We start from the raw sequence: 25,651 nt of genomic DNA, 5'->3' as shown, positions 1-25,651 counted from the left end.
CGTTCTCAGGACAAGTTGGACAACAACTTTTGGGGTCTAATTTGTCCTGTTACCCTTGGGAAAATAAAAACGTGGGGGCTAAAATATCATTTTCGTGGAAAAAAAAAATATTTTTTATTTTCACGGCTCCGCGTTATAAACTGTAGTGAAACACTTGTTGGTTCAAAGCTCTCACAACACATCTAGATAAGTTCCTTGGGGGGTCTAGTTTCCAATATGGGGTCACTTGTGTGGGGTTTCTACTGTTTGGGTACATCAGGGGCTCTGCAAATGCAACATGACGCCTGCAGACCAATCCATCTAAGTCTGCATTTCAAACGGCGCTCCTTCCCTTCCGAGCTCTGCCATGCACTCAAACGGTGGTTCCCCCCAACATATGGGGTATTAGCGTACTCAGGACAAATTGGACAATAACTTTTGTGGTCCAATTTCTCCTGTTACCCTTGGCGAAAAAAAAAATTGCGGGCTAAAACATCATTTTGTGGAAAGAAAAAATGATTTTTTAATTTTCACACCGCTACATTCTAAACTTTAGTGAAACAATTGGGGGTTAAAAGTGCTCACCACACATCTAGATAAGTTCCTTAGGGGGTCTTCTTTCCAAAATGGGGTCACTTGTGGGGGGTTTCCACTGTTAAGGAAAGTCAGGGGCTCTCCAAATGCGACAGGGGTTCCGATCTCAATTCCAGCCAATTTTACATTGAAAAGTCAAATGGCGCTCCTTCCCTTCCGAGCTCTGCCATGCGCTCAAACAGTGGTTTATCCCCATATATGAAGTATCGGCGTACTCAGGACAAATTGCACAACAACTTTTGGGGTCCAATTTATCCTGTTACTTTTGGGGAAAAAAAATTGGGGGCAAAAAGATAATTTTTTGTGAAAATTAATAAGAATTTTTTTTTACGGCTCTACATTATAAACTTCTGTGAAGCATGTGGAGGTTCAAAGTGCTCACCACACATCTAGATTAATTCCTTAGAGGGTCTACTTTCCAAAATGGGGTCACTTGTAGGGGTTTCCACTGTTTAGGCACGTCAGGGGCTCTCCAATCGTGACATGGGCTCCGATCTCAATTCCAGCAGATCTTGCATTGGAAAGTCAAATGGCGCTCCTTCCCTTCCGAGCTCTGCCATGTGCCCAAACAGTGGTTTACCCCCACATATGGGGTATCGGCGTACTCAGGACAAATTGTACAACGACTTTTGTGGTCCAATGTCTCCTGTTACCCTTGGTAAAATGAAACAAATTGGACCTGAAGTAAAAATTTTGTGAAAAAAAAGTTAAATGTTAAATTTTTTTTAAACATTCAAAAAATTCCTGTGAAGCACCTGAAGGGTTAATAAACTTTTTGAATGTGGTTTTGAGTACCTTGAGGGGTGCAGTTTTTAGAATGGTGTCACTTTTGGGCATTTTCTGTCATATAGACCCCTCAAAGTCACTTCAAGTGTGAGGTGGTCCGTAAAAAAAATGGTTTTGCAAATTTTGTTGCAAAAATGAGAAATCGCTGGTCAACTTTTAACCCTTATAACTCCCTAACAAAAAAAGATTGTTTCCAAAATTGTGCTGATGTACAGCAGACATGTGGGAAATGTTGTTTATTAACTATATTGTGTGATATAACTCTCTAATTTAAGGGCATAAAAACTAAAAGTTTGAAAATTGCTAATATTTCATAATTTCTGACAAATTTTTGTTTTTTCACAAATAAATGCAAGTCATATCGAAGAAGTTTTACCACTTTCATGAAGTACAATATGTCACGAGAAAACAATGTCAGAATCACCAAGATCCGTTGAAGCGTTTCAGAGTGATGACCTCATAAAGTGACAGTGGTCAGAATTGTAAAAATTGGCCCTGTCACTTAGGTGAAAACAGGCTTTGGGGTGAAGGGGTTAATTGATCATTTCAGACCACTGACACCGAGAACAGCTGATCAGTGGGGGTGCCGAGTGTGATAAAGTAGTGGACAACACAAACTTAGTATTGTTGAAGTGTAAAGGGATGGTAACCATTCTTTACTGCTGAGCAGTCACACCATGGGCTTGCTCACACATTGCGTTTTTGCAGCATTTGTTTCTGCAGGAGATAAACAGTTTTTTATAATATCAGCAAAGTGAATGAGATTCCTGAAATCGCATGCTTCTGATTTTTTTCACATCTGCAGCATGGCAATTCTTTAAATGTTTTTGCAATGTTTTACACCTATTCAGATGAGTAAGAAAAAAAAAACGTACACAAGAATGCTCGTTTTTGCAACAGAAAAATATGCTGTAAATACAAAACTTGTGTACATGCCCTATCTGTACAAATTATTCACAGGTTTCTCCCTATCTCTATTTCTAAGCTGTGAGCAACGACATTCTCTCACCAATCCAATTCACATCAATATGGATGCTGCATTCCCTGCAACAGCTTTTTTTTTTTTTAATCAAATCATTTTTGTTGAAAAACTCCAAATACAAATTTTCCATCTTTCAAATAACATAAATGATATTCCACTGTGTAATACAAAAACAAAGTAACTCTTCTTCAGTTCCTTAACCCACCCTAAACCCAAATCCCAACATTCCAGAGGGGACGGTTTTCATTTTCAGAGCTGTTTTAGAATAATGGAGTATAAAATTCATAGACGGTGGGAGAAGAACGAATAAAAAGGAATAACATGTGAGGGATATAATTGTAAATATTCTAGCTCTACTCAAAGGTTTGTGGGCAGCCCTGGAGGATCCAATCAAGGACTCCATATCTTTTCAAATTTGCAAATAGAGTTACGTTTGTGATAGCTCCTCTTTCCAACCAGATTATATTTATCCTTTGTTGTAGTTCTCCCTTAGATGAAGGTTGTGTCTCTAACCAATGAAATGCAAGAAGTTTGTTTACCTGCTTTAAATAAGATTCCTATCAATGGGGGCAAGTCAGGATCCACTCCATCTTCAAATAGGCCCATTTTGGAATGTAAATTAGGATTATCTGTCTACATTCCCACATAATATGCATCAGATGTGCCTCATCAATCCCACACCTAGGGCATTTAGCATCATGGTGATATCCTATCTAGAGATTGGCGAACACGAACAGTAAAGTTCGGCGTCCGTACCGAACACCTACTGTTCGGACATGGACACTGAACATGGACTTCACCAGGAAGTCCGAGTTACTGTTTGTGTTCTGCCCCCCGAACAATGGGTGTTTGTCATGCTGTCATGTCCATGAAAGCGTTGCAAACACTGCTTCTGATTGGCGGTGAATTAATCCCTGTCCATCAGAGAGCTGTATAAAGTTCACCTCAGGTCACTGGTGGCGGCTGATGGGTCTACAGCTCCCGTCAGCCGACGCCTGCTGCCGCTAATAACAGTGAGAGCAGGTGCGGCTGATGAGAGTATTCATCAGCTGGCTTCTGCGCTGTAAATAAATTAATTAAAAAAAAAGCCTTTTTTTAATTATTTTTTATTAAAATAATTAAAAAATACGGCGTGGGGACCCCTCTATTCTTGATAACCAGCCTTGCTGAAATTGACAGCTGAGGGTTGTTGCCCCCAGCTGTAAGTTTTGCCTGGCTAGTTATCAAAAATACAAGGGAACCCTTGCCGGTTTTTCTTAAAAATTATTTATTTACAGCGCAGGCGCCGGCTGATGAATACTCCCATCCGCCGTTCCTTCTGTCACTGTAATTAGCGGCAGCAGGTGTCGGATGATGGGAGCTGTAGTCCCATCAGCTAACACCAGTTACAGCAGGAAAACTTTATACCTCCGATCCCAGCTGAGCGCTCACGCTGACAGCATGGGAACCACGGCTCTCTGACTGGCGGGGATTATTTCCCTTCCAGTCAGAAGTGATGATTGCCGCTCTGTCATGCACATGATAGCGTGGCAAACACTGGATGTTCGGGCCCCTCATTCAAGTGACTGGGGTCCGGGTACTGTTCTGGTACCCGAACCCAAACGTTTTGTAACGGTTTGGCCGAACCTGACAGATCCGAACATCCAGGTGACCGCCCATCTCTAATACTGTCTAGTGCAGTGGTCCCCAACCTTTCTGACCTTGAGAGCCACATTCAGCTAAGAGAGAGGGTCGCGAGCCACATACAGCTCCCACCCCCTTCAAAGTAGGGTCAACCAAAGCCCCCATTACGGGTATAATGGTAACCAAAGCTTTTCTACAGAAATCACTCCAAAGCAGTACACTGAGATCTAGAGGTTCCCACAATACCCCCATTCAGTATTCTCCCAGCAAGGACTCCCAACACACTGTCACATCCAGCTTTGAGCACCTCCTCTAACATGTAGTACCAACCTCCAGCGTACCATACCTAAAACATCTCTAAACCCCCAAGACCAGTAAATGTGCATCCAGATCTGCACTTCTGTGCAGGGCTACTCACAAAATTCACCATTTTGAGATGTACTCTTCATACCTGTTTGCTAGACATGGACCTAATGCAACAAGTTGGCAGACAGTCGCGAGCCACAATTCATGGGACCGCGAGCCACATGTGGCTCCCGAGCTACAGGTTGGGGAGCCCTGGTCTAGTGTATGCATCAGCTTTTATACAGAATATGATAATCCCTCCTGATTGGCTGCGATATACCAGGTGATGTGAAAGCTACATGACATTATAGGAAAGGACGTGCCTGAGGTCATTTTAGCTTTCTCTAGCTGATGCAATGTGTAAAATGGCAGTGGGCGAATTTGTGCAAATGCTTCAAATTCTCCAGGACAAGAGAATTTCCTGAAGTTGAACACAAATTCGATTCGCTCATCACTAATTTATTATAATGTTATTTTTTTCCTCTTTCTTACTCACCCACATCTTTTGCACAGATGCTCCTACAAAGTGCTACCTAACTTTTCCCTCTTTCCTATTCATATCTTTGCGCGGTCTTATTGCTAGGTTGATAATGAAACCTGTTTTGGCTCCTAGAGCCATTGTCAAATGAATGATATCAATGGCAGGTTGTATTAAGTGACTGCTCGCTATTTTTCCAGAAACCTTGAAATGACTTTAAAGCATGCTATGTTTAGATAGGTTTGTTTTCATTAACAAAGCCAGGGGATAGTATGTGAATTATATCCGACTCTAATCACTGCTCGCCTGCAATGCTGTCGTCTTGTTCCGTAGCCCCATGCAGGTATCATTAGTTTGACTGGTTTGCTTTTCAAAGTCGGCATGTGCTGCTTGAACATCAGTAGCTACGAGCAATTGCAATGCAATGATCCTAAACTATTGTGGCGTATCAGGCAATGTCCCAAGTGCACCAGAAAGAGACTCTGCAGGCTATAGGGAAGACTATGCATTTGTCCTGGGCTGTAGTCAACACTGGGACCTGGACTGTGGCCTTTTGTATCGACTAAATCATGTGGAAATGAAACATTTCCAGGAGAAGTCACTGAGCTTGAGCTGTGGTGAACTCAGTGTTTTTATTCCCACTATGCCGTGTGGTACTAATGCAGAACACAGTTGGCACACGTGTGCCACACTTATTACATACACAGACATCTCTGGTACCGGAAATATCAGGACGTGTGAAACTGGCCTTAGGATGTAAATTGGATGCTAGGTGTAAAAAATTGGAATTGTACACTTGCAATACATTTGTCTGACTTTGCAGGAACAAAATTAAACCAATTCTAAAATTGCTAGTATGACTCCAGCCTTAGGGTATGTGTGCACGTTGAGTATTTGCTTGCAGAAATTTCTGCAAGGTTTCTGCATCTCTTGGCAGCAAAAATGCATTTTTTGCTGCAGTTTTGTATGCTTTTTTGTTCAGCAATGAAGGCTTTTTTTTAGCTAAATAAAGATATTTCAAAAAAAGTTTTGTGATCTAATTTCTTGGTTCAACAACACCTTTTTCATTCTGATGTAGTAGCATCAGGGTAATGGGATTAGAACTTGGAGTCAGCAGCTGTCATTGACACCAAGGCCTGGGTTTAGGAATGAAAAGTTGTAAGCCAGATACCCTCATTACTAAACCGGTAAGTAAATGCACGCAAACACACAGACAAATGAACCTACATAGACTGTAACCAAACATCAACTGTTTTTTTTTTTGTACAAATAAAAAATTGCGTGGGCTCTGACAAAATTTTTATAAGTAGAGGGAAAGCTGAGGGCTGATGTTAATATTCTACGTAGGAGCCAATAGCCATAAGGCTATTAATATCAGATCACAGCTGTTTGCTTAGCTTTTACTGGCCAATGTACAGGTGGACCCCATAAAAAAATCTTACCAGCAAAGGCTAGGCAGACAGCTGCAGGCTGATATTAATAGCTTAGGAAGGGGGCATGTATATTGGCCCCTCCTGGACTGAAAGCATCAGCTTTCAGCCGCCCCAGAAAAGGTGCATCTATAAGATGTGCCAAATCTGGTGCTTAGCCTCGCTCTTCCCACTTGCCCTGTAGCTGTGGCAAGTGGGGTGTTAGTTGGGGGTGGTTGATGTCACCTTTGTATTGTCAGCTGACATCAAGATCACAGGTTAGTAATCTATAAGACGCCCCCCATTACTAACCCCACAGTGATATTATAAAAAAAGTCACACACATACACACCCAGAATAAAGTCCTGTATTTGTAATAATTTCAGACTCCTTTATTGAATCTAAATTAAACCATACTCACCGAACGCCTAATCCACTGAATCTCCTGCATCAAAAAATAAAAAACCACAATATTCCTCACCTGTCTGCCTAGTAGATAATAATCCATAATGTCCCACGATGATCTTGATGACTTTGACAGTAGTCACTTATGTGACTGCTCTCAAAGACAGCCCGGCTATACACTGACACAGGAGCTAATCGCTTCAGTGTTTAGCACTAAGCTGCCGTGAGAGAGGTCACATGAGTTCCATCAGCTAATGAAATTGTCATGATGTGACCTCTCTCAAATCAGCTCAGCACTTTACACTAAGAGCGATGATGCTTCTGTCAGTGTGTTGCCGGCAGCCAGGTAGAGCAGTCACATCTCCCGATGTGACTGTTCTACAAGTTAGATCCTCGTGGGACACTCGGGATTTCGTGGACTACAGCAGACAGGTGAGTATATGGTTTATAATTTTTTTTTTTATAGGAGACATGGGCATCGGGTATTGGGCATTAAGGTGAGCACCATATTTTTCGGATTATGAGACGCTCTGGATTATTACACGCACCCAAATTTTGAGAAGAAATATAAGCATTTTTTTTTAGTAAAATGGTGGTGCGTTTTATAATCCATGCGTCTTTTTGCTTACTGGGGGTGGTGGCTGTGGTAAAGCGGGGTCGCTGCTGGAGGAGGCAGGAGTGAGGTGATGCTGCAGGCCGCAGGCTGGGATGAGGGGGTGTTCCGATGTGTAACATGCCGCTGCAGGGTCTCCGATGTCGCTGCGGGGGTCTCCGCTGCTGCGTAGCGCTTAATGGTTTTTGCCATTGCACTTGGGGACACTTTCACAGTTTTCCCAATTTTTCGGACTGACTGACCTTCATTTCTTAAAGTAATGATGGCCACTCGTTTTTCTTTACTTAGCTGCTTTTTTCTTGCCATAATACAAATTCCAACAGTCTATTCAGTAGGACTATCAGCTGTGTATCCACCAGACTTCTGCTCAACCCAACTGATGGTCCCAACCCCATTTATAAGGCAAGAAATCCCACTTATTAAACCTGACAGAGCACACCTGTGAAGTGAAAACCATTCCCAGTGACTACCTCTTGAAGCTCATCAAGAGAATGCCAAGAGTGTGCAAAGCAGTCATCAAAGCAAAAGGTGGCTACTTTGAAGAACCAAGAATATACCGTATATACTCGAGTATAAGCCGAGATTTTCAGCCCATTTTTTGGGGCTGAAAGTTCCCCCCTCGGCTTATACTCGAGTCATACCCAGGGGTCGGCAGGGGAGCAAGGACTGTCTAATTATACTCACCTACTCCTGGCGCGGTCCCTGCAGGTCCCTGGCTTCCCCGGCAACCTGCAGCTTCTTCCTGTAGTAAGCGGTCACATGGTACCGCTCATTACAGTAATGAATATGCGGCTCCACCTCCCATAGGGGTGGAGCCGCATACTCATTACTGTAATGAGCAGTAACGGTGACCGCTCAGTACAGGAAGAAGCTGCGGTGTCGGGGAAGCCATGGACCGCGCTAGGAGCAGGTCACTATAACGGGGAGGGGGAGCGCTGCGCGATATTCACCTGCTCCTTGTTCCAGCTGCCGCTCCGTCTTCAGCAGTGACGCTCAGGTCAGAGGGCGCGGTGACGTGGTTAGTGCGCGTCCTCTGCCTTAACGTCAGTGCCGGAACTTTGAGCAGGTGAATATTGAAAGCGCTGGGGGCCTGAGCGACGGAGAGGTGAGTATGTGATTTTTTTTTTTTTTTATCACAGCAAATGGGGCAAGTGTCTGTATGGAGCATCTTATGGGGCCATAACGTTTGTGCAGCACTATATGGGGCAAATTTCTGTATGGAGCATCTATGGGGCAATAATCAACGTTTGTGCAGCACTATTTGGGGCTAGTGTCTGTATGGGGCCATAACGTTTGTGCAGCACTATATGGGGCAAGTGTCTGTATGGGGCCATAGCGTTTGTGCAGCACTATATGGGGCAAGTATCTGAATGGGGCCATAATGTTTGTGCAGCACTATATGGGGCTAGTGTCTGTATGGGGCCATAACGTTTGTGCAGCACTATATGGGGCAAGTGTCTGTATGGGGCCATAGCGTTTGTGCAGCACTATATGGGGCAAGTGTCTGTATGGGGCCATAGCGTTTGTGCAGCACTATATGGGGCTAGTGTCTGAATGGGGCCATAACGTTTGTGCAGCACTATAAGGTGCTAGTGTCTGTATGGGGCCATAACGTTTGTGCAGCACTATATGGGGCAAGTGTCTGTATGGGGCCATAGCGTTGGTGCAGCACTATATGGGGCAAGTGTCTGTATGGGGCCATAGCGTTGGTGCAGCAGTATATGGGGCAAGTGTCTGTATGGGGCCATAACGTTTATGCAGCATTATACGGGGCAAATATATCTATGGAGCATCTTATGGGGCCATAATCAACATTTGTGCAGCATTATATTGGGCAAATGTGTCTATGGAGCATCTTGTGGGGCCATTATTAACCTTTATGCAGGATTATATGGGGCATATTTTAATATGGAGCATCTTATGGGACCATCATAAACTTTATGGAGCATTATATGGGGCTCCTGATTCAATATGGATATTCAAAAACACTTAGCCTACTGATGTCTCAATTAATTTTACTTTTATTGGTATCTATTTTTACTTTTGACATTTACCGGTAGCTGCTGCATTTCCCACCCACGGCTTATTCTCGAGTCATTAAGTTTTCCCAGTTTTTTGTGGCAAAATTAGGGGGGTCGGCTTATACTCGGGTCGGCTTATACTCGAGTATATACGGTAAAACATATTTTCAGTTGTTTCACACTCTTTTGTTAAGTATATAATTCCACATGTGTTAAATTCATAGTTTTGATGCCTTCAGTGTGAAGCTACAATTTTCATAGTCCTGAAAATACAGAAAAATCTTTAAATGAGAAGGTGTGTCCAAACTTTTGGTCTCGTGATCTGACAAGGAAGGAGGCTCTCAGCAGGCACTTGCCAAACCACCTTACCTCCAGGACCTGGAACAACCCCACAGCCATCTTGGTGCCATAGAGACCATCAGGACATCACGATGATCGCGATGTTCTGATGGAAGCGCGCAGGGAGCCCCCTCCCTGCTCGATACTTCTCTATGCCGCTATCACTACTGACAGTTGCATCAGAGGGGTTAAATGCCCACAATTGGTGCTAGCATTGCAGCGGGGTGTCAGCTATCACATACAGCTGACACCCGCATGCAATCGCCGCGGCGCTTAGTGTGAGGCCACGCGATCGTGCCACCGTAGATATACTACTACAGCATATGTACGGCGCATGTTTTTTTTCTTTTTGCTTGAAAGATTACATAAACTATGAAAAAGGGGGGCAAAGAAAAAGAAATAGTGATATTTGCACATTGTACACAGCCAACCACTGGCTGTAGCTGCACCCTTAATTTCCCTCACCCTCTGAGCTGGCTTGTTTTTTACATTTACGTTAATTAAAGCAAACCTGTCATGATGAGAAGAGTGCGGTCTAATCGGATAGCAAATTCATATTTAGTGTAGTGGGAAAAGATTCAGTAGAGCCTGAGTTTTATTTATACCATTATTTTAATCTAGATGAAAAGGAACTAAAGCCCTTGAGGCTAATAAATTAGTAATTTAGTGTCGTAACTGTGTACAGCTCAATAAATGTGGTAGTGCACATTGTTATTGTGGTTCTGAAGAGCTAGCTGTAGCAGTAGTATTTATGGAAAAACCGAAAACGGACAATCTGACATCATCAACCACTTCCCTCTTTGGCTGGTGCTCCTTGTTGTTGTATAATGCAGCATGAAGCCAAATTACACACAACTGTTTCAGATTAAATGCATCCATGTTACACATGACCGGTCCGACCACAAGCATGCCAGTATCTGACAGGACAGGAAATACTTCACCAGTCTCCTGTATAACACCCCCGTTGCTGGTAAAATTGCTAACAATTTGAAGGCTTCAAAAATGTGATACATTTACTGAATAATACTTCAGTTTTCTCCTACTGTTCTGGGGAACCTAAACAGCTGACACGTGCTGCCTGATCCACAGGCAGCATGTATCAGACACTTGCATGATTTCTGCTGTGTATATATAAATCTGAAGCACTAAGGTACTTCAGAGAAAAACTTAGTGGTGCAAAAGCTTTGAAAAGTGCGCAAAAATGTTGACAATGTAGAGTTTTGCAGAATGTTGTGAGTTTTGTAGTTTTCAACACCAGTTTGAATCAACTTCTCCAGATTGGTTGAAGCTGGGGAGGAGCCCGGACAGAACGTGGCGTGGTTACAGCCACCCATTAAATTCATCAGAAGGGCCAACATTTTGTATGCCAGAAATGCTACTCCAGTCACTGACTTGGAGTAGCATGTTTAGGCACTCAGAAGAGGTGCCCCCCCCCCAATTCATGAATTTGGCGCCTTCTATTTTAGCAGGACTGAGGTAGCTCAAGTGTGTGTTAAGCAAGTCTTGATGACTCTGAAGCGTCAGACAAGTAACCGACCACCGAAAACTATGTAAAACCATGAAAGTCCGGACAAGAATATACAGAAAAATATATGCCTTTATTAGATAATAGTGACAACAGTTATACTGTATTAAAACATGTGCTCGTATCGGGACAAGATAGTCAGAATTAAAAATCTAGAAAAAGTGTATATATATAATTGTGAATGTAGTATCAATATTGCAATTGGTGGACCCAAGGTAAAAAAGGGGACGATACACTAATCCATAATTGAATAACATATTAAAAGTACCTCCAAAAGTTCAGTGAAAAAATGATAATCTCAATAAACAAGTGTCTCATCATATGTACTCAAAGAAGTAAAGAAGAGAAAAAGCTCTAGTGAAAGCAATTAAAGTGCAGCAGTGTCAAAATGAGCAACAGAGACTCCATACAGTACTCAAAGTGCATAGTGCTAAGGTGCAAATATGAGATAGGGAGTGGAGGTCCATAGCTTTAAGGTCCAGGTGTCCCTGTGGTTTCTGCCATCTACTGAGGTAATGTGCAGCTATGCACTGATGTTGGTACTTGAGTTGCTGGCATTGCAGCTATGTAACATTTTAATTGATTATTTATTGATTACTTGCTTGGCTTCTGAAAGCTACATATGCTGGTAACAACCATTATTTATGCACTTTGCACTTTTGTATTTGAGGATTACTGGTACGCAATTACCTCTTTCCAGGGATACACCTGACCATGGGCTTGGTCTGATGCTGATGGCATCTTGTCATCTTTTTTAGCCCCACTGTATCTGTCTGTCTGGTAGAATTTGTTTGATGTTCTCTTGTATTATAATAAAGTGTTTACAATTTTTGGATTTTATGACTGCTGTTTGGTTTCTAGATTTTGTGAGATTTCTATTATGGAATGGGTGCAGATGCGCAGCAGATCTTAACAAAAGAAGTGACATGGTCCTTTTTTTAATCTGCTGCGCTTTCCGTGCAGATTTTTCTCCACTATCAGCACAGCATTTTTTTTTTTGCCATTGATTTACATTGTACTGTAAATCACTTGCAGATCTGCAGCATTTCTGTGCGGAAAAAAAAGCTGCAGATCTGCAGGAAATCTGCAACGTGTGCACATACCCTTATCAATTTTACCAAACGTGGAACGGTATAAACGCCCCCCCCCCCCCTTTCAAAAGAAATTCATGAATAGCTGGTTTTTGGTCATTCTGCCTCACAAAAATCGGAATAAAAAGCGATCAAAAAATATCAAGTGCCCGAAAATGGTACCAATAAAAACGTCAACTCGTCCCGCAAAAAACAAGACCTCACATGACTCTGTGGACCAAAATATGGAAAAATTATAGCTCTGAAAATGTGGAGACGCAAAAAAATATTTTTTGCAATAAAAAGCGTCTTTCAGTGTGTGACGGCTGCCAATCATAAAAATCCGCTAAAAACCCGCTATAAAAGTAAATCAAACCTCCTTCGTCACCCCCTTAGTTAGGGAAAAATAATAAAATGTATTTATTTCCATTTTCCCGTTAGTGTTAGGGTTGGGGCTAAAGTTAGGGTTGGGGCTACAGTTAGCTTTGGGGCTACAGTTAGCTTTGGGGCTACAGTTAGGGTTGGGGCTACAGTTAGGGTTGGGGCTACAGGTAGGGTTAGGGTTGGGGCTAAAGTTAGGGTTGGGCTAAAGTTAGGGTTTGGATTACATTTACGGTTGGGATTAGGGTTAGGGTTGTGGTTTGGGTTGTGGTTGGGATTAGGGTTAGGGGTGTGGTTGGAATTAGGACTAGGGGCATGTCCGGGTTAGGGGTGTGTTTGGGTTAGGGATTCAGTTATAATTGGGGGGTTTCCACTGTTTAGGCACATCAGGGGCTCTCCAAATGCGACATGGCGTCCGATTTCAATTCCTGCCAATTCTGTGTTGAAAAAGTAAAAACAGTGCTCCTTCCCTTCCGAGCTCCCAACATATGGGGTATCAGCGTACTCAGGACAAATTGGACAACAACTTTTGGGGTCCAATTTCTCCTGTTACCTTTAAGAAAATACAAATTCGGGGGCTAAAAAAGTTTTGTGGGAAAAAAAAAAAAGATTTTTTTTTTCTTGGCTCTGCATTATAAACTGTAGTGAAACACTGTTCTCACAACACATCTAGATAAGTTCCTAGGGGGGGTCTAGTTTCCAATATGGGGTCACTTGTGGGGGGTTTCTGTTTAGGTACATCAGGGACTCTGCAAATGCAACGTGACGCCTGCAGACCATTTCATCTAAGTCTGCATTCCAAATGGCACTCCTTCCCTACCGAGCTCTGCCATGCGCCCAAACGGTGGTTCCCCCCCACATATGGGGTATCGGCGTACTCAGAACAAATTGGACAATAACTTTTGGGGTCCAATTTCTCCTGTTACCCTTGGGAAAATACAAAACTGGGGGATAAAAAATAATTTTTGTGAAAAAAAAAAAGATTTTTTATTTTCACGGCTCTGCGTTACAAACTGTAGTGAAACACTTGGGGGTTCACAGTTCTCACCACACCTCTAGATAAGTTCCTTAGGGGGTCTACTTTCCAAAATGATGTCACTTGTGGGGGGTTTCAATGTTTAGGCACATCAGGGGCTCTCCAAATGCGACATGGCGTCCCATCTCAATTCCAGTCAATTTTGCATTGAAAAGTCAAATGGCGCTCCTTCCCTTCCGAGCTCTGCTGTTTGCCCAAACAGTGGTTTACCCCCACATATGGGGTATCAGCGTACTCGGGACAAATTGCACAACAACTTTTGGTGTCCAATTTCTTCTGGTACCCTTGGGAAAATAAAAAATTGGGGGCGAAAAATTCATTTTTGTGAAAAAATATGATTTTTTATTTTTACGGCTCTACATTATAAACTTCTGTGAAGCACTTGGTGGGTCAAAGTGTTCACCACACATCTCCAATTTCTCCTGTTACCCTTGGTAAAATAAAACAAATTGGAGCTGAAGTAAATTTTTTGTGAAAAAAAGTTAAATGTTCATTTTTTTTTTAAACATTCCACAAATTCCTGTGAAACACCTGAAGGGTTAATAAACTTCTTGAATGTGGTTTTGAGCACCTTGAGGGGTGCAGTTTTTAGAATGGTGTCACACTTGGTTATTTTCTATCATATAGACCCCTCAAAATGACTTCAAATGAGATATGGTCCCTAAAAAAAATGGTGTTGTAAAAATGAGAAATTGCTGGTCAACTTTTAACCCTTATAACTCCCTAACAAACAAAAAAATGTTGGTTCCAAAATTGTGCTGATGTAAAGTAGACATGTGGGAAATGTTACTTATTAATTATTTTGTGTGACATATCTCTGTGATTTAAGGGCATAAAAATTCAAAGTTGGAAAATTGCGAAATTTTCTAAATTTTCGTCAACTTTCCATTTTTTTCACAAATAAATGCAAGGTATATCAAAGAAATTTTACCACTATCGTGAACATGATATATATGTCATGAGAAAACAATGTCAGAATCACTGGGATCCGTTGAAGCGTTCCAGAGTTATAACCTCATAAAGGGACAGTGGTCAGAATTGTAAAAATTGGCCCGGTCATTAACGTGCAAACCACCCTTGGGGGTAAAGGGGTTAAAGGGAATTTGACTATTTTTGTTGTTTTGTTTTTTTTTTCCTTCTTGATTTGTCAGCCTGTTGGTACATGCTCTGCTTTGTACAGGTACGAACTAATCACCATTTCTTACTAAATAGTTGGACTGTAATTTATTTATTTTGATCCAGAATCCAGCGATATCCATGAGCCCTAAGACTGAATATTGCAGTTATATAAGGGAAATTCTGTAAAGATCTTTTCAGGTCAAGCCCTTAAAGGGAATCTATCAGTTGGATCAACTCTCCAGCCCGTATTGCAATGCAAGTCCTAGAAAGTTCAATAAAACGATACCTTCATATCTGCAACCTGATACCTTATTACAGAGAAATCCATGTTTTTCTTAATATGTAAATGAGATGCAGATCAGGAGAGCATTTAAAATTTTTGCCATTTAAAATTGAGGCATTGGTTCAGACATAATGCTTTAACTGAGTTACGAGAGACCAAATCCAACTTGCATAAGTCATCTATGTATCTTTATTTCCATCTAAAATGTTTTCTGCAGTATGTTTAAATAAATCGTACAGTATCCTTATTCTCTGAGATAAATGTTGTATTTTTCCTCTACTTCAATAAAACAATAAAAGCAGACTTAATAACCAAACAATTGAAACAATGGTTGACTCATTCCAATCTATTAGTGTAAATGATGGCTGGCACTTGCTTCTGTTTCTATTGGATTGTAATAATGTTGGCAGGCACAGATATTATAGAATTGTCTACCTTATATAGTAAGTTTCTGCCGTCAGGTAGTCTTTCCCTTAAGGGGAAGCTTGCTGAAGCTTGTTAACACCTCGCTTGTTTAGCCAAAGACGCACATGTAATGTGTTTGTTTTGGATTTTGGCACAAAGCAGATGAACAACCTGAACATTATCCAAGCCACAGCTCAGAGCAAGCAAGGATTCCTTGCCACATATTGCAAAAAAAAAAAACGCCTTATGTGAAGACGATAGTGTGCTGTATGGTGGTGGGTCTGATTTTATAAATATTTATTTTAGAACTGGAATTGCTTTAAATAACAATAATGCGACCTAAAGGTACCTTCACACTGAACGATATCGCTAGCGATCCGTGACGTTGCAGCGTCCTGGATAGCGATATCGTTGAGTTTGACAGGCAGCAGCGATCTGGATCCTGCTGTGCCATCGTTGGTCGGCGCAGAAAGTCCAGAACTTTATTTTGTCGCTGGATCTTCCGCAGACATCGCTGAATCGGCGTGTGTGACGCAGATTCAGCGATGTCTTCACTGGTAACCAGGGTAAACATCGGGTTACTAAGCGCGGGGCCGCGCTTAGTAACCCGATGTTTACCCTGGTTACCAGCGTAAACGTAAAAAAAAACAAACACTACATACTTACATTCCGGTGTCTGTCCCCCGGCGCTGTGCTTCTCTGCACTGTCTAAGCGCCGGCCGGACGTCACCGCTGTGCTTTCCGGCTGGCGCTCACAGTCAGTGCAGAGAAGCACAGCGCCGGGGGACAGACACCGGAATGTAAGTATGTAGTGTTTGTTTGTTTTTTTTTACGTTTACGCTGGTAACCAGGGTAAACATCGGGTTACTAAGCGCGGCCCTGCGCTTAGTAACCCGATGTTTACCCTGGTTACCAAGGGACTTTGCATAGTTGGTCGCTGGAGAGCTGTCTGTGTGACAGCTCTCCAGCGACCACACAGCGACGCTGCAGCGATCGGGATCGTTGTCTAGATCGCTGCAGCGTTGCTAAATGTGACGGTACCTTAAGTTTAAAGGGTTATTTCCATCTCTAACATCCTATCCCAATATGTAATCTGTGTAATAATAATAATATTAGCAAATACCTCCAATTAGAAATTTAGTGTAGTTCTTCAGATTCACTGTGTCGCTTACCCCATGTGCAGGCAGTGCAGTAGCTTAGGTATCTGGTTACGACCTCTAACTGTCACTATTTGAGTGGTCGTAACCATGGATACCTAAGCTACTGCAATGCCTGCACATGGCCTAAGCGACATAGAAGAATTATACTACATTTCTAATTGGCGGCATCTGCTAATATTATTATTATTAAGCCAACTATGTTTTGGGATAGGATCTTGGAGATGGGAATACCCCTTTATAGTATCTTTTATGAATCCTTGAATAATGCTGGTCCTTGGGGAAACAAAAAATCTTTCTTTTTTTTATTTTCAGGTTCCAGTTTCCCATTGTTTCCGGCCTACCACACATTACAAAAGGAAGTTCTGCACAGTTTGTCGAAAACTTCTCGAGGACAGTTTGGCTTTAAGATGTGAAGGTAAATCTTTTCCCATTTTTATAGGAAGATAAAATTATATCTAAGAAGGCACATATTAAGCGAAATGCAAAAACCTTTTTCTATTTTTGTAGAAACAAATACAAAATTGACTACATACCCCACATAGTCTGCACCCGGTTACCACTGACAAAACAGCTGTATGAATAAACTGTGCCCATGCTGTGATACATGGGGTGTCTGATAGCACAAGCTATGACCTCCTCATCATTGGCTCGGTGCATGCACATGGAAGTTTCTAATATCATAGCTTATCCCAACATCAATCTAAATTGCCTTATCTTAATAGTTTCCCCTCGATCAGCCTACAGGCTATAGACACTTGATCTACTCTTCTTGGCCTACGGTAAAATTAGAGATTCTGAGCTTGGGTCACATGGTGGGAATTGAGCATTACTCTTCAGCAACAATTTATTTTTTACCTTTTTTTTGCACGCTTGTTTGGGGCATTTGCACACAAAGTCTTAGGCAAATTCTGCCACCATAACCGCGTAAAATACCAGAAAACTCTGAAAAGAGCCTATGCATTTCATATTTTAATCGCATCAGATTTCTATAAAGGCCAAGTGTTAAAAGAAGTGACTTGGCCGTTGTCCTAGTGTTTTCCACTTGAACGACACTGTGTACTTTACAATACGCATTAATGGGAAGACGCAAAAGATGCCCGGAAGACGCCTGGACGACTTTTGCTATAGTTTTTGCTTAAAGAAAAAAAAAAACACTAGCAGTTTCTTCATTAATAGAATAACGCAAAAACTACAGTAAATAGCATTTCCCAAGAACTATGGTAAAACCCTCCAAAAGTGGCCGACAATTCTCATGGAATGGCCGAGAAAAGGGCAAAAAAGACTCCTCCGAGAAGAAAGTGCTGCTTGTAAATCTCTGCAAGTGACAGGTGCACAAAGCGTTATTGTGTTTTGTCAGACTTCTTTGCTGTGTTGGTATAATTCAGACTTTGGCATTTTAGTAAGTACTGTACCCGGCTGTTACAGCATAGTCAGTCCCTTAAATCCTCTGCAAGAGCTAATTGACAAATCTCACACTGCTGCAAGCTATAAGTCTTCTCATGGGTTCTTGCATATGGAATCAATTGACGGAGTATGCTACAGAAAAGCATCCACACCAGCCTAAAATAGTGCATATACATTTAGTCTAACCACTTCCCGAGAGATGGCTTTAAATTACATAAATCAGTCCCATGATGGAAAGCACAGGAAAAACATGGTTATTCCAGGCACCAGAAAGGCTGGTTTGACAACCTTCAGGAGAAAAAAACGGATTGGTATCTATAGACTGTTTGTTACATCACCTGTGTTCTGCTGACTACTAACTTATTTTTTAATTGCCAACAGGATTTTCATATATCTTAATGAACATTTTTATGATAAATCTTCAGTTAGAGAATCTGTCAGCAGGATTTCCCCCTCCCACTCACTCCCCACAAACTATTTATGTGCACATGCAGCTCTATCAAAGACAAGTGCAGCAATACCTTTTATATGGCCAGCCTGCTCTTCCGTTACTGAGAAGTCAGCGTTTCGATTGATATGCAGATAAGGCCAAAGGTCTATGGTAGATCTGAAGCCTCGGACACTCCAGCTCTATCCTTTCCCAGTGCCGCTGCCTCCTGCTTGACTGACTGCCCCTTCGCCTGAAGTCACACAGCAAAGAGGCTGTCTGCCAAGCAGGAGTACAAGTTGGGCTGCGAATAGAGCTGGCGTGCCAGAGGCTTTAGATCTGTCATAACCATTTGCTTATCAATTCAAAAGCTAATTTATCAGTAACAGACTATCTTTGAAAGCGCTACATGCTCATCTAAATAGTCTGGGAGTTAAATCCTATTGACAGACTCCCATTAAAGTAACCTATGATGCAATCAAAGCTGATGGGGAGGTCTATTCTCTTACTAAAAGCAGAAACCCCTTTAATTTCAAAATTAAAATTGGAATTTTTTTTTAAATATTTAGTACATTTACAGAGTAACAGAATAGCAGATACACTGCTTTATAAGGCCTTTTTTTCTTATAGTTTACATATAAAAAATGTAGTAATTTATTGCATATTTATTAAAAAGGAGAGGACACCAAATTACATTTTTATGCACGTCTGTGCAAATTTATGCAATACTAGATTTCTTTGTATTTGCTTGACTGTTACTTTTGTTAGATTGATGTCTATTAACGTCAGTATCCCGCAGTTTTTATTGATTTCTTTCCACTATTGATGGTCTGTGCCCTCTTTTTAACCAAGTCGCTGACATAGTAAAATTTCCTCAGCCCTGACTGATATTCAATCCTATATGTCACTTTGTATGCGCAGAGAGGCGTTCAGTGTTGCGCTGCTCTGCCCTGTGCTCGGTAAGCACTTTTCAGCTGCGGCAATGGCAGTCTAGCACAGTTACTGACTACAGGGGATAGTGGGATACCATCACCACAATGATGGACATTCAAGTGGTAGTGCATTGCGCGGAGTGGAGTGTCACGTTGCTTTCCTGCTCTGACCTGACTGTGACAGCTGTAGCTGAGAAGTGCTATCTGACTACAGGGCAGCTTTGGCTAGCATCGGGCAGTGCGGTCCAAAGGCCAAGTGGCACACTCGCTGCAGCTGTCGGAATGTGCTTGCTGGTACCTTGCTGAGTGGAACAGCAATGCAACAAGCACACCGCTCTATGCCAAGCTCATTCACTTCAATGAAAGGTGGTCTTACCAGTGTGGGATTTGTAGTTCAGGAGAGCAGACGGTCCGTCATTACTTGTCTCACATTGACAATGCCCTATTTCAATTAAGGTAAGCTCTTGACATATTGTCAGATCTGTGCCCGGCCCATAGACCTTAACTGCTCATTTGCATATTAAGAAAAATGTGGATCACTGGTATCATTTTATTCAGGTTCTTATGACCTGCATGCCCAAATAGATGGCTTAGGAGGGTTGGTCCTGTTGACACACTCCATTTTAGCAGTACTGAACAATGATTGCCTCACTCTCAAAAATGTTTAAAGGGAATCTGTCAGGTTTCCTGTGCCCCAAGACCACCAGCAGTTGTGTTGGCATGTGTAAATACCCTACTTAACAGTCTTTTTATGTTACACACATAAACTGATCTTTAGAAAAAGTAAGTATCAGTTTATGATATGTAGATGAGGCCTTTATCTAGTCGATGGTGTGTTGGTGTCACCAGATTAGTCGGCCCACTTAGCATAATATCACACCCCTGTGGGCATGATAACCTGGCTTACGAGTGCCAGCTTCATCGCCAGCGCTATATATACACCTCGCACATGCTCGTGTCTTCTTTCCATTGAAAGCACTGATCTTCTGAAGTGCCGGCTTCAGAGAGGCGCACTGCCCATGAGCGGGAGTGCAGACTTCCAATCATGCGTAGTGTACTTCTCCAGCACTCGTACACCCGTCTTCAGAGGATCAGTGCATTAAGGGAGAGCAGAGGCGCAAATGTGCGAGGTGTGTATAGAGGTGGCGATGACACCGGTGCTTGTAAGCCATGTTACCGTGCCCACAGGGGCGTGACAATATGCTAAGGGGGCCGAATAGTCTGGGGACACCAGCACTCCATTTACATGTTTAGAAATACTTTTCCTAAAGATCTCTCTATATGTGTAAAGTAATAACTGTTAGGCGGGGTATTTACATGTGCAGACTCAACTGCTGGTGGTTCTGGGGGCACAGGGGACCTAACAGGTTCACTTTAAGGACTGGTAAATGTGTTATTTTATATTGCAATATTTAACATGTCAATTTTCCATAAAATAATTATATTTTCCTTTTGTTTAGTTTGTGAACTTTACGTGCATACAGACTGCTCTTTGTTTACTTGTGGTGATTGTCGGCAGTGTCACCATGATGGCCAACATGACCATGTAAGTTCATGAAACTGCTTCTTTGTGCACATCTGCTATTCTACAGGTTGTAGTTTTCAGATTTTAGTGTATATTATTGTTACTTGTATTAGTTATCCTTTTTTTTTATATAATGTCACTGCTGTTACCGGTATAATTTGTTTTCTCTTAGAGTTGTGGCCAAAAGTATTGACACCCCTGCAATTCTGTCAGATAATACTATGTTTCTTCCTGAAAATGATTGCAAACACAAATTCTTTGGTGTTACTATCTTCATTTAATTTGTCTTAAATGAAAAAACACAAAAGAGAATGAAGCAAAAAGCAAAACATTGATCATTTCGCACAAAACTCCAAAAATGGACCAGACAAAAGTATTGGCACCCTCAGCCAATACTTGGTTGCATAACCTTTAGCCAAAATAACTGCGACCAACCGCTTCCGGTAACCATCAATGAGTTTCTTACAATGCTCTGCTGGAATTTTAGAACATTCTTCTTTGGCAAACTGCTCCAGGTCCCTGATATTTGAAGGGTGCCTTCTCCAAACTGCCATTTTTAGATCTCTCCACAGGTGTTCTATGGGATTCAGCTCTGGACTCATTGCTGGCCACTTTAGAAGTCTCCAGTGCTTTCTCTCAAACCATTTTCTAGTGCTTTTTGAAGTGTTTTTTGGGTCATTGTCCTGCTGGAAGACCTATGACCTCTGAGGGAGACCCAGCTTTCTCACTCTGGGCCCTACATTGTGCTGCAAAATTTGTTGGTAGTCTTCAGACTTCATAATGCCATGCACATGGTCAAGCAGTCCAGTGCCAGAGGCAGCAAAGCAACCCCAAAACATCAGGGAACCTCTGCCATGTTTGACTGTAGGGACCGTGTTCTTTTCTTTGAATGCCTCTTTTTTTCTCCTGTAAACTCTATGTTGATGCTTTTGCCCAAAAAGCTCTACTTTTGTCTCAGGTTCCGGTTGACACTGCTGTACCCTCGGACTGCAGGGCAGCTTGAACTTGTTTGGATGTTAGTCGAGGTTCTTTATCCAACATCCGCACGATATTGCTTTGAAATCTCTTGTCAATTTTTCTTTTCCGTCCACATCTAGGGAGGTTAGCCACAGTGCCATGGGCTATAAACGTCTTGATGACACTGCGCACGGTAGACACAGGAACATTCACGTCTTTGGAGATGGACTTGTAGCCTTGAGATTGCTCATGCTTCCTCACAATTTGGTTTCTCAAGTCCTCAGACAGTTCTTTGGTCTTCTTTCTTTTCTCCATGCTCAATGTGGTACACACAAGGACATAGGTTGAGTCAACTTTAATCCATGTCAACTGGCTGCAAGTGTGATTTAGTTATTACCAACACCTGTTAGGTGCCACAGGTAAGTTACAGGGGCTGTTAATTACACAAATTAGAGAAGCATCACATGACTTTTCGAATAGTGCCAATACTTTTGTCCACCCCCTTTTTTATGTTTGGTGTGGAATTATATCCAATTTTGCTTTAGGACAATTCTTTTTGTATTTTTTAATTTAAGACAAATTAAATGAAGATAATAACAAAGAATGTGTGTTTGCAATCATTTTCAGGAAGAAACTGAGTATTATCTGACAGAATTGCGGGGGTGTCAATACTTTTGGCCACAACTGTATTTGCCATTAAATAATAGCTGTTTGGCTCTGTTTAGGAAATGTTTGCAGCCATACACCTTCTTTATATAGTTGCAGACAGAAATCATTGAAATGTTTGATGGTTTTTGTTTTAATTTTTCTTCTGCTTTATCAAACTTTGCTTTTCAATGCTGTTTAAAAAAAAAAAAAAACAGTATGAAAATGCTTATGCTTACTTGGCAAATAGGTGCAAAAGTACTTTTTCTTTCTATCCTTTGCTATTGAAGTGTGTGTGCTCGATGCTCCGCACCTTCCAGGACTTTACATATGTGGACGCAGTGTGTATTATTTACTAAAAATTGTATAATTACTGTAAAAGCTTTTCTCTTTACATCATATTTGTTTAAAAGGAAATTCATGCTGCCCAAACTCTGCTGTATCAAACTCTGCAGCTGTTCAGACAAAACATACTGTGATTTTTGGGGTGACCGCCTCCCTTTAAATTACAGGGATCATACCACCTTACTTTGGCTACTATTAGGTTCAGGTGTCTGGAGTGGGCTCCACTAATGATTTTGCTGAAATCTGCAACAGAATTCCAACAGTGCAGACATATCCAACTGAAAGACTTTTCAATTCATCTGATTGGGTTGAGTTAGAAAAGACTGCTGCAGAACTTTCTGCAGAGTGTGAATTCACCCTTATTGTTAATGGTCTCGCCGAAAGCATAATTTGAATTTGCTTTGCTTGTTTTTTGTTTTTTTTGGGGGGCTTAGCAGGAATGGGGGGGTCTTAGAAAAGTTCAGCAAGAATGCTATAAATTATGGAAATAGCCAATATTTAGTCACTACCATTTATTATTATTACTCTCTAAACTATTATCCAATTTTGCATTTTCAAAATGTAAATGCCTTTTTTTGTGACACGTAATTAGCTTGTATACTTGTTTGAAGGCATTATTTAAATCCAGGTAATAATTTTTTTTTTTTATAGGACACACATCATCATCACTGGCGAGAGGGAAATTTATCTTCAAGTGCTCGTTGTGAGGTTTGCAAAAAAACCTGTGGTTCCTCCGAAGTTCTGTCGGGCATGAGATGTGAATGGTGTGGCATTCAGGTATGGATGTTCGTGTTTGTACCTGCTTCATGCCCAATTGTGTGTATTTAAAAAAAAAAAAACTAAAGTTGGTCCTACAAAAACGATACTCAGCCCTTAGCTATTGTATTTAAACCCCTCATAAATATGCCTGTACAGCTGATCTTTTAAAAGGGTCTACCACCACTGGACAATACTTTTTTTTAATATCTTAGTATGCTGCTTAAAGAAATTGTCCACTGCTTTGACAACTTCTTGCCATACCCCTTGCTTGGCCCCAATAAAATAATAAAGTCTACACTCCCCTCCATTGCCGTCTCCCCAGGGCTCTTGTGCTGTGTTGTGACACATGATGCTGGCGCCCAATCAGCACAGGTGTCACTGTCTCCACCTTCGCACAAATTGAACAACAAGCCCAGCTATAGCGCATAGCTGGGGGCTGGTATTCTCAGGCTGGTAAAGGGCCATGGATATTGACCCCCCTCCCCTAGCCTAAAAATAGCAGCCCACAGCTGCCCAGAAAAGGCGCATCTATTAGATGCAGCAATTCTGGCACTTTGCCCGACTCTTCCCACTTGCCCCGTAGCGGTGGCAAGTGGGGTTCACATTTCTGGGGATGATGTCACCTTTGTGTTGTCTGGTGACATCAAGACCATGGATTAGTAATGGACAGGCATTTATAAGACACCGATCCATTACTAATCCTATAGCTACATAGTAAATAAAGACACAGCCAGAATAAAGTCTTTTATTAGAAACAAAACAAAACACAGTTTTACTTTTTAAAAAAAAAAAATAACAAACACAGTTATACTTACTAAACGCCTATTCCACCAAAGCCCTCGTTCTCCTGTAATAAAACTAAAATAAAAAACAGCAATATACCACACCTCTGTCGTTGGAAAATTTGTGAAATTTTCACCAAATTTGTTTTTTTTTACCACAAATAAACGCAAGTCATATCAAAGAAATGTTACCACTATCATGAAGTACAATATGTCCCGAGATAATCTCAGAATCAGTGGGATCCGTTGAAGCGTTCCAGAGTTATTACCTCATAAAGGGACAGTGGTCAGAATTGTAATAATTAGCCTGGTCACTAACATGCAAACCACCCTCGGGGGTAAAGGGGTTAAAGAGAACATTGCCACTGACAACATGCTGTCCAATCCAAAGACAGCATTTATCAGATAATGGCTGCATGATCTCAGCCAAGTGTTTGCTGACTGTGAAAAACATGCTTTAGAAGCTGCCAGAGACCATGCTAGTCGGACAAGTGGATAACCAGCGGCTTCTCCCGCCCACTGCCAGTGACTTATGGGTTTCATAAATGCACGTTTAGAGAGACACCTGTCATTTCAGGGCAGCGGGCCCAAGGACAAGCCACCAGGGGTCCAACTGTCCCAACTAGTCTATAGGGCAGCTTTTAAAGTAAGTTATGTTTTTCTCTGAAACTTTGCATACCTAACTGAGACCATACAACCAGTGTCTGATATATGCAGCCCGTGGATCTGTCCGCATGGATCAGCTGTCGGGTTCTCTTTAAAGGGGTGTTCTCTGCAAAGACATACTGTATATCACCCTTTGTACAATTGCTGTTACCGGTATGTTTAACCAGCGCTTTATTCAATGTGTATAAGACTGACAGACGTGATTTAGGCAGCACGTATCCACTGTCAGGATGACTTTAACGAATAGTTTGTCATGGACAATCATTATATTTTATATAATAATAATATATATTATATTATTGTGAGAGACGCTCTCACAAATCACTTAACCATCTGCTCTCTCTTTCGATCCTCCTTCTCCTAGTTGCTGGAGACATATCTCCAAACCCCGGCCCCCCATGTTATAGCCAGTCAAACCTCCCAATTGCTACACCCAGAAACCCCTCTAACCTTATTAATATTCCCTGCATGCCTTCTGTCTCTTTGAATTGTGCCCTTTGGAATTCTCGCTCTGTGTGTAATAAACTCTCCTTCATTCATGACTTCTTCCTTTCTAATTCTCTTAATCTCCTGGCTCTTACTGAAACCTGGATCCAGCAGTCGGACACCACCGCTGCTGCTGCTCTTTCATATGGTGGACTACACTTTTCTCATAC

At 41.7% G+C, this 25,651-nt stretch overlaps 1 protein-coding gene across 1 annotated transcript in view; it reads left to right on the top strand.

Annotated features, from left to right (window-relative positions):
- The window catches only part of DGKQ (diacylglycerol kinase theta), a 206,022-nt gene that overhangs the window by 66,751 nt on the left and 113,620 nt on the right, over nucleotides 1-25,651 (top strand). Inside the window, exons 3-5 of the mRNA XM_069767667.1 lie at nucleotides 16,866-16,968; nucleotides 20,777-20,862; nucleotides 23,440-23,565. Coding sequence (XP_069623768.1) covers nucleotides 16,866-16,968; nucleotides 20,777-20,862; nucleotides 23,440-23,565 — 315 coding nt within the window. The remainder of the gene's footprint in view (nucleotides 1-16,865; nucleotides 16,969-20,776; nucleotides 20,863-23,439; nucleotides 23,566-25,651) is intronic.

The sequence above is a fragment of the Ranitomeya imitator genome, chromosome 1 (assembly GCF_032444005.1).
Source record: "Ranitomeya imitator isolate aRanImi1 chromosome 1, aRanImi1.pri, whole genome shotgun sequence".
Classification (NCBI taxonomy): domain Eukaryota; kingdom Metazoa; phylum Chordata; class Amphibia; order Anura; family Dendrobatidae; genus Ranitomeya; species Ranitomeya imitator.
This window is presented reverse-complemented; position numbering and strand designations above follow the sequence as displayed.